Raw genomic sequence first — 12,806 nt, 5'->3', positions numbered from 1 at the left:
GGGAGCTTAAGAAGAAATCTAAACAGGCCATTACTACCCCTGCAGCTGCCTATTCTCCTCAACCAGTGTGATGCCCCCCTTACCCTAAACGTTTACACATTTACCACTGCTTCTTCCACAAATGCTCCTTTTTTTTCTTTTTCTTTGTTTTTGTTGAGATAGGGTCTCACTCTGATGCCCAGGCTGGAGTGCAGTTGCACGATTTCAGCTCACTGCAACCTCTGCCTCCCAGGTTGAAACGATTCTCCTGTCTCAGCCTCCTGAGTAGCTGGGATTACAGGCTCGCTCCACCAGCCCGGCTAATTTTTGTATTTTTAGGAGAGATGGGATTTCGCCATGTTGGCCAGGCTGGTCTCGAAATCCTGACCTCAGGTGACCCGCCTTAGCCTCTCGAAGTGCTGGGATTACAGGTGTGAGCCACCGCGCCTGGCTTACAAAAGCTCCCTCTGAATGCACCAGCCTCACAACATGAAGTAGACTTTTAAAAAATCATTTTATAATTATAATTAGCCATACCATATTGTAAAAATTTTTATATTTTTAATGCAAAACCAGACACGTAAAATTCTGACTAATTTGGTTACACGTATTTAACAAAGTCATTTTCCAAAACTTCAGCTTTCATGGGTTTTGTTTCCTAAAACTGGTTTTCTTAAGAATGTGCCTGGCCAGTCGTAGTGTGTGTGCCTATATTCCCAGGTAGTTGGGAGGCTTAGGCGGGAGGATCACTTGAGGCCAGCAGTTCTGGGCTGAAGTTCACTTTGCACATCAGGTGTTGACACTAAGTTTGGCATCAGTATGATAATCTCCCATGAGCGGAGGACCACAAGGTTACCTAAGGAGAAGTGAACTAGCTTCTCCACAGATCATGGCCCATATAAGTCCCGTGCTGATCCATAGTGGGATGGCACCTTTGAATAGCCAGTTATTGCACTCCAGCCAGAACAACATAGCAACACCCTGTCTCAAAAACTAATGTGTGTGGTTTGCTCATTTTTCTTTGCTATTTTTCACTACTTTCTTCTACTCTGCAAAAAAAAGCTATCTCTAACCCATGTTAAACTTTTACTGTGGTGCAAGATGCACAATTTAAGAGTGCATAGCTGCTGAGGAAGAAAACTGTGACAGCATCGATGGAAATTATTAAATGGAACACCACCCTACTTTATCCAAGTGTGATTATCCATGGATGAATGACATCAGTATCTTCAGGGAGGCTGTTAGACATACAAATTCTCAGCTCCACCCCAGGCCTGCTGAGTCAGAATTTCAGCAGAGTGGGATCAGGAAATCTGTATTAACAAGCCTTTGAAGTGGGTACTAATGAATGCTAAATTTTTTTTTTTGAGATGGAGTCTCGCCCTGTCTCTCAGGTTGGAATGCAAAGTTTTAGAAAGATCAATTGGTAAACAAACCCTAAGTAAAGTTCCAGAGTATATTTGTCTTAGAATTAAGAAGATGGTTGGGCCAGGCACGGCGGCTCATGCCTGTAATCCCAGCACTTTGGGAGGCCAAGGCGGGCGGATCACGAGGTCAAGAGATCGAGACCATCTTGGCCAACATGGTCAAGTATAATTAATATTTTAGTATCTCTACTAAAAATACAAAAATTAGCTGGGTGTGGTGGCACGTGCCTGTAGTTCCAGCTACTCGGGAGGCTGAGGCAGGAGAATCACTTGAACCCAGGAGGTGGAGGTTGCAGTGAGCCGAAATCTTGCTACTATACTCTAGCCTGGGCGACAGAGCAAGAATCCATCTAAAAAAAAAAAAAAAAAAAAAAAACATAAACAAAAACCGTCCATAAAACACATATTTAGGCCAGGCATGGTGGCTCACGCCTGTACTCCCAGCACTTTGGGAAACCAAGGTGGGTGGATGACTTGAGGTGAGGAGTTTGAGACCGGCCTGACCAAAATGGTGAAACCCCGTCTCTATTAAAAATACAAAATTACCCGAGCGCAGTGGTGCACACCTGTAATCCCAGCTACCCGGGAGGCTGAGGTAGGAGAATCACTTGAAACTGGGAGGTTGAGGTTGCAGTGAGCCAAGATCACGCCATTACATTCCAGCCTGGGCAACAAGAGTGAAACTCCATCTCAAAACAAAACAAAACAAAACAAACACATATATTCCTTTCTAAAAATTAAATAGTTCTCTTGATCTTACCTTCAGCTTGAGAGGATAGAAAAGTACCCTATATCTGTGCTCCCTTTTATTTATTTTTGACAGAGAGTCTCCCTATGTTGCCCAGGCTGGTCTTGAACTCCTGGGCTCAAGCAATTCTCCTGCCTCAGCTTTCCAAGTAGCTGGGATTATAGGCAGGCGCTGCTGGGCCTGGCCCATATGGTCCTTTTTAAAGCAAAATTCCAGGCCAGGCGTGGTGGTGTGAATACTTTGGGAGGCCAAGGCAGGAGGATCACTTGAGGCCAGGAGGTTGAGACCAACCTGGCCAACATGGTGAAACCCTGTCTTTACTAAAAACAAAAAAAATATTAAAATTAGCCTGGTGTGGTGGCTTGCACCTTTAATCCCACCACTTGGGAGGCTGAGGCATAAGAATTGTTTGAGCCCAGGAAGTGGAGGCTGGAATGAGCCGAGAACGTGCCACTGCACTCCAGCCTGGGTGACAGAGCAAGACTCTTGTCTGAAAAAAAACAAAAACAAAATTTCTCCATTTCCTTAAATAATTCCCTATTGAACCTATACCAGTAAGGCATTTGCCCCATTTCTCTATTTGAACCATTCCTGTCAGTCATCAACAAACACTATCTTACGAAATCCAATGGTCAATTCTCGAGCCTTCTTACTCAACCACTAAACATCTGACAAAACCTATCATTCTTTCCTTGTTCAAACAAATGGGTTGTATTTTATTACTGAGTTGTAAAAGGACTTTACATATTCTCATACACATGATTTGCTATAATTGTCTCCCATTCTGTGGGTGTCTTTTCACTTTCTTGGGTATCCTTTGAAACACAAAAATTTTAATTTTCTTTTTTTCTTTTTTTTTTTTTGAGATGGAGTTTTGCTCCTGTTGCCAAGGCTGGAGTGCAATGGCATGATCTCAGCTCACCACAACTTCCGCCTCCCAGGTTCAAGCGATTCTCCTGCCTCAGCCTCCCGAGTAGCTGGGATTCCAGGCATGTGCCACCACACCCTGCTAATTTTGTATTTTTAGTAGAGATGGAGTTTCTCCATGTTGGTCAGGCTAATCTCAAACTCCCAACCTCAGGTGATCTGCCTGCCTCAGCCTCCCAAAGTGCTGGGATTACAGGCGTGAACCACTCTGCCCAGCCCAAAATTTTAAATTTTGAATATATCCAATATATCCAGTTTTTCATTTGCTCATGCTTTTGTTGTCATAGCTAAGAAATCATTACCCAATCCAAGATCACAAACATTAGCAATTATGTTTTCTTCTAAGAGTTTTATGGTTGTAACACTTTCATCCATTCTGAGTTAATTTTTGTATATAGTATGGGGTAAAGGTCCAATTGCATTTTTTGGCATACAGTTACCCTCTTGTCCCTTCACCATTTGTTGAAAAGACTATTCTTTCCCCCACTGAATAATCTTGGCACGCTTGTCAAAAATCAGTTGAACAGGCTGGGTGTGATGGCTGGTGCCTGTAATCCCAGCATGTTGAAAGGCCGAGGAGGGCGGATCACCTGAGGTCAGGAGTTGGAGATCAGCCTGACCAATATGGTGAAACCCTGTCTCTACTAAAAATACAAAAAGTTAGCCAGGCATAGTGGCGCACGCCTGTAATCCCAGCTACTCGGAAGGCTGAGGCAGGAGAATCACTTGAACCCAGGAGGCAGTGGTTGCGATGAGCCAAGATCATGACACTACACCCCAGCCTGGGTGACACAGCAAGACTCTGCCGTCTCAAAAAAAAAAAAAAAGAAAGAAAAAAAGAAATTTTGGAAAGGAAGTGATAAGTCAATGTGAGGTGCAAAATATACAGGTTTTGCAAGGAGCCCATTTATTATAAATGACCAGGGCTAGGGTATGAATCATGGGAATAAATGACTGAGGTGGACTGGAAAACAAGATGATTGGAAATGAGTGGACAAGAAACTGAGGGCCAGTTGTCTCCATGCATCATGGAATAGCCAAGACTGATGACAGTAGGAATGGTGTAAACCAAGAGAATGAATCAGGCTTCTAAATTTTCAGAGAATGTAGGGGAAGTGACCCAGGAGATCAGCAGATTATTACAATATCCTGATGGCACGCACTGAAAAGGAGCTGAGTTTTTAGGGGGTTAGCAACAGTCTGAAGTAGACAAAGAGCAGCTTGATAAGAGTTACAAGCGAAATGCTGAACCTACCCTGTAGTACTTTCACAGAAGTGAGATCCGCTAACTTGAAAGATCAGGAAGGGGATCATGGGAAAAGTGGCATTTATATGGACCTTGAAAGATGAAAAGAATTTTGAGAGAAATAGATTTGGAAAGATAATTCCAGGCAGAGAGATGCTATTACCAACCAAAGAGCTGACACTGCTCCGCCCACACCTGGCGCTTTTGCAAATCCGCCTCCAGAGCCCGTTGCTGTGGTGCTAATAGCATCCTTGGTATTACCAGAGCTGGTTAGCAGTTGGCCACCAGGTGGCAGTGTATATCTTTGCGCCATCCCTCCCAGTACCCGCCCTGGAGAAAAACTGGAAGTGAGAATTAGCACAGGTACAGCTGAGGTGAGATCAGTGGCTTGTGGACTGTGTATTTAGTTAGGCCTGAAGAAGCAAAGCCCTCAGAGAAGAGGATAAATTTGGGAACATTTAGGGAGAAGATCAGGGAGAAGATAAAAGGAAAGGAAATTGCCTCAGGGCAAGAGTATAATGAGGTCTAAAAAGCAGCAGAGGGCTCTTGGAGGGAGAGCCATGTCCTCCTGGCCATTCCTTGAGGAACTGGTTGGGATACGCGCGCCGCCCTAGGCTTTACAAAACTCCAGAAATACACTCTTGGAACCAGAGGTGACAATTCACTGAATGAGGATTACCCCAACCAGCCACAGCGTGAAATCCTTGGGGAAGGTGTGTGCTGAATGGATCAGAGGCACAAAGGAAAAGAATCCCAGCATGAAGGACCAGTTCGAATGCCAAGACTCCATAAATCACTGCAAGAAAAACACCTTGTGGTGAGGGTTCTGGGATTTGGGATCATTTCCAGATGAGAATCTGCAAATGACTCACTGCCTCACACAGTCCTTCTGAGGCTGTTAACAGATTGCTTCCATCAGTATTGAGTCAGGAATTGAGGCTGCTCACCACTGCACTTACTTGTCAACTTTTTTTTTTTTTCCTGAGACAGAGTTTCACTCTTGTGGCCCAGGCTGAAGTGCAATGGCGCAGTCTCGGCTCACTGCAACCTCTGCCTCCTGGGTTCAAGCGATTCTCCTGCCTCAGCCTTCCGAGTAGCTAGGATTAGAGGCAGGCACCACCATGCCCAGCTAATTTTTTATTTTTAGTAGAGACGGGGTTTCTCCATGTTAGTCGGGCTGGTCTCGAACTCCAGACCACAAGTGATCCACCTACCTCGGTCTCTCAAAGTGCTGGGATTACAGGCGTGAGCCACCTCGCCCGGCATCAACTGTTTTCATAAATTAATTATCAGTTGCTTAAAGAAAGAAGCAGCCAAAAGGAAGAACCAAAGAGAGAAGGGAGATGTGAAGATTTGTAGTGCAAGGTGAGGAAAAGGCACCAGAGCAACACTGGAAGAGAGTTTGGAGCAATAGTCTTTTTTTCCGGGGGGGAAGGCTTGTTTATTCCCCATAATAATTTTCAAAAACTATATATTTCCCCTACACATTTTTAAGTTGACATCTAAGAAAATTATTTTATGTTTAAGTAGCTTCCAGGGATTAATTTCTGCTATTATCTGGTATACATGCTTTCAGTACCACTGCTAGCTTTTCCATTGCTTTTGTGCAAATTAGGCAAAGGTGCCCTTTTGGGAAAAAGCAGGTTTTCTAGGAACGGTACTTTTGTGTAAAGAAAAATGTGCCCCTTCCTCTGGATGAGGAGGAGAGCCTGGCTAGTGGATTGCAGGCTGTATTTCAGCCTCTACTTATCCCATGAAACTGCAAAACTAAGTTTCAGCCCTCCATTTGTCCCGAAAACTATACAAACCATACATAAAAGCTTTGTAAACTTTAACTGAAAAAACAGGCCATGCGCGGAGGCTCACCCCTGTAATCCCAGCACTTTGGGAGGCCGAGGCAGCAGATCTCCTGAGGTCAGGAATTCGAGACCAGCCTGGCCAACGTGGTGAATCCCCGTCTATACTAAAAATACAAAAATTAGCCAGGTATGCTGGCGCACGCCTGTAATCCCAGCTACTCAGGAGGCTGAGGCAGGAGAAATGCTGGAACCTGGGAGGCAGAGGTTGCAATGAGCTGAGATTACGCCACTGCACTCCAGCCTGGGCGACAGAGCGAGACTCCATCTCAAAAAAAAAAAAACAAAAACAAAGGCCAGTACGGTGACTCAGGCCTGCAGTCCCAGCACTTTGGGAGGCCAAGTCAGGTGGATCACGGGGTGAGGAGTTTGAGACCAGCTTGACCAACATGGTGAAACCCCGTCTCTACTAAAAATACAAAAATTATCTGGGCATGGTCGCGCGTGCCTGTAATCCCAGCTATTCAGGTGGCTGAGGCAGCAGAATTGCTTGAACCCAGGAGGCAGAGGTTGCAGTGAGCCGAGATCACGCCACTGCACTCCAGCCTGGGCTACAGAGCCAGACTTTGTCTCAGAAAAAAAAAAGAAGACACCAAACCGCGTGCGGTGGCACATGTCTGTAATACCAGCACTTTGGGAGGCCGAGACAGGCGGATCACTTGAGGTCAGGAATTTGAAACCTGCCTGGCCACCATTGTGAAACCCCATCTCTATTAAAAATACAAAAAAATTAGCTGGGCGTGCTGGTGCATGCCTATAGTCCCAGCTACCTGGGAGGCTGAGGCAGGAGAATGAACCCGGGAGACGGAGGTTGCAGTGAGCTGAGATTGCGCCACTGCACTCCTGCCTGGGCGACAGAGCGAGACTCCATCTCAAAAAAATAAATAAATAAATAAAAAAGAAATAAAGAAAGAAAAAAACAAGAATAAACAAAAACCTTGGAATACAGACATAGCTCATTCAATTTATGGACATATAAACTAAATGACAAACCTACTGTTTATGGAGAAACCTGTGAGCCACATCTTTTGGCTTTGGAAGCCAAAAGCCTAACTTCCTTTTTTTATTTCAAATGAAAACATTAATACATGTCCCTATATCAACTGTCTTCCTTTTTTTTCTTTTTTTCTTTTTTTTTTTTTGAGACGGAGTCTCACTCTGTTGCCCAGGCTGGAGTGCGGTGGCACGATCTCAGCTCACTGCAACCTCCACCACCTGGGTTCAAGCGATTCTCCTGCCTCAGCCTCCCGAGTAGCTGGCACTACAGGCATGTGCCACCATGCCTGGCTAATTTTTTGTGTTTTTTAGTAGAGACAGGGTTTCACTGTGGTAGCCAAGATGGTCTTGATCTCCTAACCTCGTGATCTGCACGCCTCGGCCTCACAAAGTGCTGGGATTACAGGCGTCAGCCACCGTGCCTGGCCACCACATTGTTTTGATTACAGCTTACTGCTGAATTTTGACAGTGCTTTACATTCTCTAGAAACAAATCCTTTGGGATATGTGGTTTGCAAATATCTTCTCTGAATGTAGCCTATCTTTTCACCATGTACATGGGGCCTTTTGCAGAGCAAAAGCTTTTCATTTTGATAAGCCCAAATTTATCAATTTTTCCTCTTGTGGCTTGAGCTTTTACTGTCTTTTGTTTTTTGTTTTTTTTTTTTTTGAGATGAAGTCTCTCTCTGTCACCCAGGCTGAGTGCAGTGGTGCAATCTCAGCTCACTGCAACCTCCGCCTCCCGGATTCAAGCCATTCTCCTGCCTCAGCCTTCCAACTAGCGGGGACTACAGGTGCGCACCACCATGCCTGGCTAATTTTTTGTATTTTTAATAGAGATGGGGTTTCACCATGTTAGCCAGGATGGTCTCGATCTCCTGACCTCATCATCCGCCAGCCTCGGCCTCCCAAAGTGTTGGGATTACAGGCGTGAGCCACCGCGCCCGGCTGAGCTTTTATTGTTAAGTCTCTTTTACTATAACACAGCCATGCTCACTTGTTTATGTAATGAACATGGCTGCTTAAATGCTATGACATTAGAACTGAGTAGCTGTAGTGGTGACTGAGCCGCTATCGCCCACAAAGCCTCTATCTGCACAAAAAGAGTCAGCTGACCCAGGCTCTAATTGGATAAGCCTTCATACTCTAGAGTATTTTCATATGCCTTTCCCTCTATCTGAAACACTCTTTCTCCAGATCTCCTCACGGCCGGCTCTTTATGTCATTCTGGTTTCTGCTCAAATTTACCGTAAAGAGGCCTTCCCAGGCCGGGCGCGGTGGCTCACGCTTGTTATCCCAGCACTTTGGGAGGCCGAGGCGGGCGGATCACGAGGTCAGGAGATCGAGACCACGGTGAAACCCCATCGCTACTAAAAAAATACAAAAAAAAAAAATTAGCCGGGCATGGTGGCGGGCGCCTGTAGTCCCAGCTACTCGGAGAGGCTGAGGCAGGAGAATGGCGTGAACCCACGAGGCGGAGCTTGCAGTGAGCCGAGATTGTGCCACTGCACTCCAGCCTGGGCGACAGAGCGAGACTCTGTCTCAAAAAAAAAAAAAAAAAAAAATAAGAGGCCTTCCCTGACCACACTACAGGCATGTCTCGCTTTATTGCATTTTGCTTCATTGCATTTTGCTCCTATTGCACTTTTTTATGAATTGAAGGTTTGTGGCAATCCTATGTTAAGCAAGTCTATTGGCCTCATTTCTCCAACAGCATGAGCTCACTTTGAGTCTCTGTGCCACATTCTGGTAATTCTTGCAATATTTCAAACATTTCGTTATTGTTATATCTGTTATGGTGATCTGTGATCAGTGATCTTTGATATTACTATTGTCATTGTTTTGGCTTGAACCATATCTATATAAGACAATGAATGTGGGCCGGGCACGATGGCTCCCACCTGTAATCCCAGCACTTTGGGAGGCCGAGACGGGCGGATCACAAGGTCAGGAGATCGAGACCATCCTGGCTAACATGGTGGAACCCCATCTCTACTAAAAATACAAAATATTAGCCAGGCGTGGTGGCACGTGCCTGTAGTCCCAGCTACTCGGGAGGCTGAAGCAGGAGAATCTCTTGAACCTGGGAGGTGGAGGTTACAGTGAGCCGAGATCGTGCCACTGCACTCCAGCCTGGGCGGCAGAGTGAGACTCTGTCTCAGAAAAAAAATGAAAATAAAAATAAAAAAATAAAAGACAATAAATCTAATCAATAAATATTGTATGCATTCTGACTGCTCCACTAACTGGCCATTCCCTGTTTCTCTCTCCTTCTCTCTCTTCTCAGGCCTCCCTATTTCCTGAGACAATAATATTGAAAATTAGGCCAATTAAAAACCCTAAATGGCATCTAAGAATTCAAGTGAAAGAGTCAAACATATCTCACTTTAAATCAAAAGCTAGAAATGATTAAGCTTAGTGATAAAGGCATGTCAAAAGCCAAGAGAAGCCAAAAGCAAGGCCTGTTGCACCAAATAGTTAGCCAAGCTATAAATACAAAGGAAAAGTTCTTGAGGAAAATTAAAAGTGCTACTCCAGTGAACACACAAATGATAAGAAAGTGAAACAGGGGCCGGGCATGGTGGCTCAAGCCTGTAATCCCAACACTTTGGGAAGGCCAAGGTGGGTGGATCATCTGAGGTCAGGAGTTCGAGACCAGCCTGGCCAACATGGCGAAACCCCGTCTCTACCAAAAATACAAAAATTAGCCAGGCATGGTGGCATGCGCCTGTACCCAGCTAATCCCAGCTACCCAGGAGGCTGAGGCAGGAGAATCGCTGGAACCCAGTGGGCAGAGGCTGCAGTGAGCCGAGATTGCGCCACTGCACTCCAGCCTGGCTGACAGACCAAGACTCTGTCTCAAAAAAAAAAAAAAAGAAAGAAAAGAAAGTGAAACAGATGTATTACTGATATGGAGAAAGTTTTAGTGGTCTAGATAGACCACTAAACATTTTCTTAAGCCAAAGCCTAATCCAGAGCAAGGCCCTAACTTTCTTTAATTTTTTCTTTTTTCTTTGAGATGGAGTCTTGCTCTGTCGCCTAGGCTGGAGTGAGTGCAGTGGCATGATCTCGGCTCACTGCAATCTCCGCCTCCTGGGTTCAAGCTATTCTCCTGCCTCAGCCTCCCAAGTAGCTGGAACCACAGGCACCCTCTACCACGCCCAGCTAATTTTTATATTTTTTAGTAGAGACAGGGTTTCACTATGCTGGCCAGGCTGATCTAGAACTCCTGGCCTCAGGTGATCCACTCGCCTCAGCCTCCCAAAGTGCTGGGATTACAGGCATAAGCTACTGGGCCCAGCCAACTTTCTTTCATTTTATGAAGGCTGAGAAAAGTGAGGAAGCTGTAGAAGAAAAGTTAGAAGGTAGCAGAAGTTGGTTCATGAGGTTTAAGGAAAGAAGCTGTCCCTATAACTTAAAAGTACAAGGTAGGTGAAGCAGCAAGTGCTGATACAGAAGCTACAACTAATTATCCAGATTTAGCTAAGATAATTGATAAAAGTGGCAACACTATACAACAGATTTTCAGTGTAGATGAAACAGCCTTATATTGGAAGAAGATGCCATCTAGGATTTTCGTGTTTTTTTGTTTTTTTTTTTTGAGAGAGTTTCACTTTTGTCACCCATGCTGAAGCGCAGTTGCTCAATCTTGGCTCACTGCAACCTCTGCCTCCCAGGCTCAAGAGATTCTCCTGCCTCAGCCTCCCAGTAGCTGGGACTACAGGCATGGGACACCAAGCTGGGCTAATTTTTGAATTTTTAGTAGAGGCGGGGTTTGACGATGTTGGCCAGGCTGGTCTCAAACTCCTGACCTCGTGATCCACCCACCTCGGCCTCCCAAAGTGCTGGGATTACAAGCGTGAGCCACCACGCCTGGCCTATGCCATCTAGGACTTTCACAGCCAGAGAGGAGAAGTCAATGACTGGTTTCAAAGCTTTGAAAGACAGGCTGACTCTCTTTTCAGGGGCATTAGCTTCGTTATGTAAATCTGCTGTGCTTATGCCCTATAAATGGAAGAATTTAGCCTGGGTGACAGCATATCTCTTTATAGCATGGTTTACTGAATTTTTTTTTTAATTTTTAACTTTTTGGCTGGGCCTGGTGGCGTATACCTGTAATCCCAACACTTTGTGAGGCTTATGTAATTTAACTACCAGATGCTGCCTATCCTACCCTCCAGCCCAATCCAAAGGCTCATATGTTGCTGAATACATTTTCTTGATCTTTATCACAGTAAGCAAGTACAATGACTCAGTTACACTCTATAGTCTATAAAAAGTTATTATTATTGTGTACATTCATATATTACTCTATGTTACTCTTCACACCTATATAGCCATGGTTCTTTTCAAGGAAATTCCCTCAAAACAAGTTGTGTATGATTATTATGGAGGCCTGTTTGCAATTACAATGCTGATCATAAATATTTTATCATTCATCTTGCTCTTGATAATATTAAAGCACAAAAGGCTGCAAATGGCAAAGAATAATTACTTATGAATAAAAAGATTTTGGTAATGTACCAAGTCTGTTGGCTGTAACAGTCTCTCCCACCACCACTTATGTATATTACACATTATCAAGACATGAAAAGTTTAGGAAGATGATAGGTACTGTGATTATCAACATAACCATGACCAACCAATTTGATATCTGACATCAGTTTTAATACTCACATTCTGTCTGTTGTCCATCTCTCTGCTATCCTAGGAATTGACTCCCTCTCCAATTTCTCTTCAAGGTACTGCTTCCTGTAAATTGTAATTATCTAGTTATTCATTTACTCCATCTGCTTAAGCTCCTTGAGGGAAGAGGCTGTGATTTAGCCCCCTTGCCAATGGGCACTCCAATAAATACTTCTGGAAGAAAAGTGAAAATTTATATAATTTTTTTTTTTTTTTTTTTTTTTTTTTTTTTTTTTTTTTGAGACGGAGTCTCGCTCTTTCACCCAGGCTGGAGTGCAGTGGCACGATCTCGGCTCACTGCAGGCTCCGCCCCCCGGGGTTCCGCCATTCTCCTGCCTCAGCCTCCCGCGTAGCTGGGACTACAGGCGCCTGCCACCTCACCCGGCTAATTTTTTGTATTTTTAGTAGAGACGGGGTTTCACCATGTTAGCCAGGATGGTCTCGATCTCCTGACCTCGTGATCCACCCGCCTCGGCCTCCCAAAGTGCTGGGATTACAGGCGTGAGCCACCGCGCCCGGCCGAAAATTTATATAATTCTAATGATGTTTTAGATTAACTCAATTCTGGGATCCCCAACAAAGTTTATTCTACTCATTCAGTAGCCATTGAGAAGCATTTTTTCAAATAAGGGTTCTGGGGAGAGACAGCTGAAGGTAAGGTAAAAATGTCTGTCCTATATTTTGAGTTGTTTCTCTGTCACCAACTAGCAGTTTCCCTATCTGCAAAATGAGCAAGGATTGGATTAGGTGATCTTGCTGTCATAAAATTCTGTGATTTAATGTGGTTTACCTTGCCATACAAAATTTAAAACACTTAGAACAAGCCACCTCTCCTCATAGCATCACCTTAGCCTAAACTGCTTCAGTGAGCCACAGTGAAGTTGGAAATGATGATTCTGCTTAACCAGTTACCAAATGTGTATTTCCTCCTCTACCAGCTC

At 44.5% G+C, this 12,806-nt stretch overlaps 1 protein-coding gene across 3 annotated transcripts in view; it reads right to left on the bottom strand.

Moving 5' to 3' along the window:
- LOC134736676 (solute carrier family 2, facilitated glucose transporter member 3-like) overlaps positions 1-12,806 on the bottom strand; it is a 50,474-nt gene that overhangs the window by 34,981 nt on the left and 2,687 nt on the right. For all 3 annotated transcript variants that reach the window (XM_063639699.1, XM_063639700.1, XM_063639701.1), the window contains one exon: positions 11,857-11,931. In XM_063639699.1, the coding sequence (XP_063495769.1) occupies positions 11,857-11,874 (18 nt within the window). In that variant the 5' untranslated portion in view covers positions 11,875-11,931. The remainder of the gene's footprint in view (positions 1-11,856; positions 11,932-12,806) is intronic.

This window comes from Symphalangus syndactylus, chromosome 5, assembly GCF_028878055.3.
Source record: "Symphalangus syndactylus isolate Jambi chromosome 5, NHGRI_mSymSyn1-v2.1_pri, whole genome shotgun sequence".
Taxonomy (NCBI): domain Eukaryota; kingdom Metazoa; phylum Chordata; class Mammalia; order Primates; family Hylobatidae; genus Symphalangus; species Symphalangus syndactylus.
Note: the sequence above shows the minus strand (reverse complement) of the source record. Positions and strands in the feature narration are given on the sequence as shown.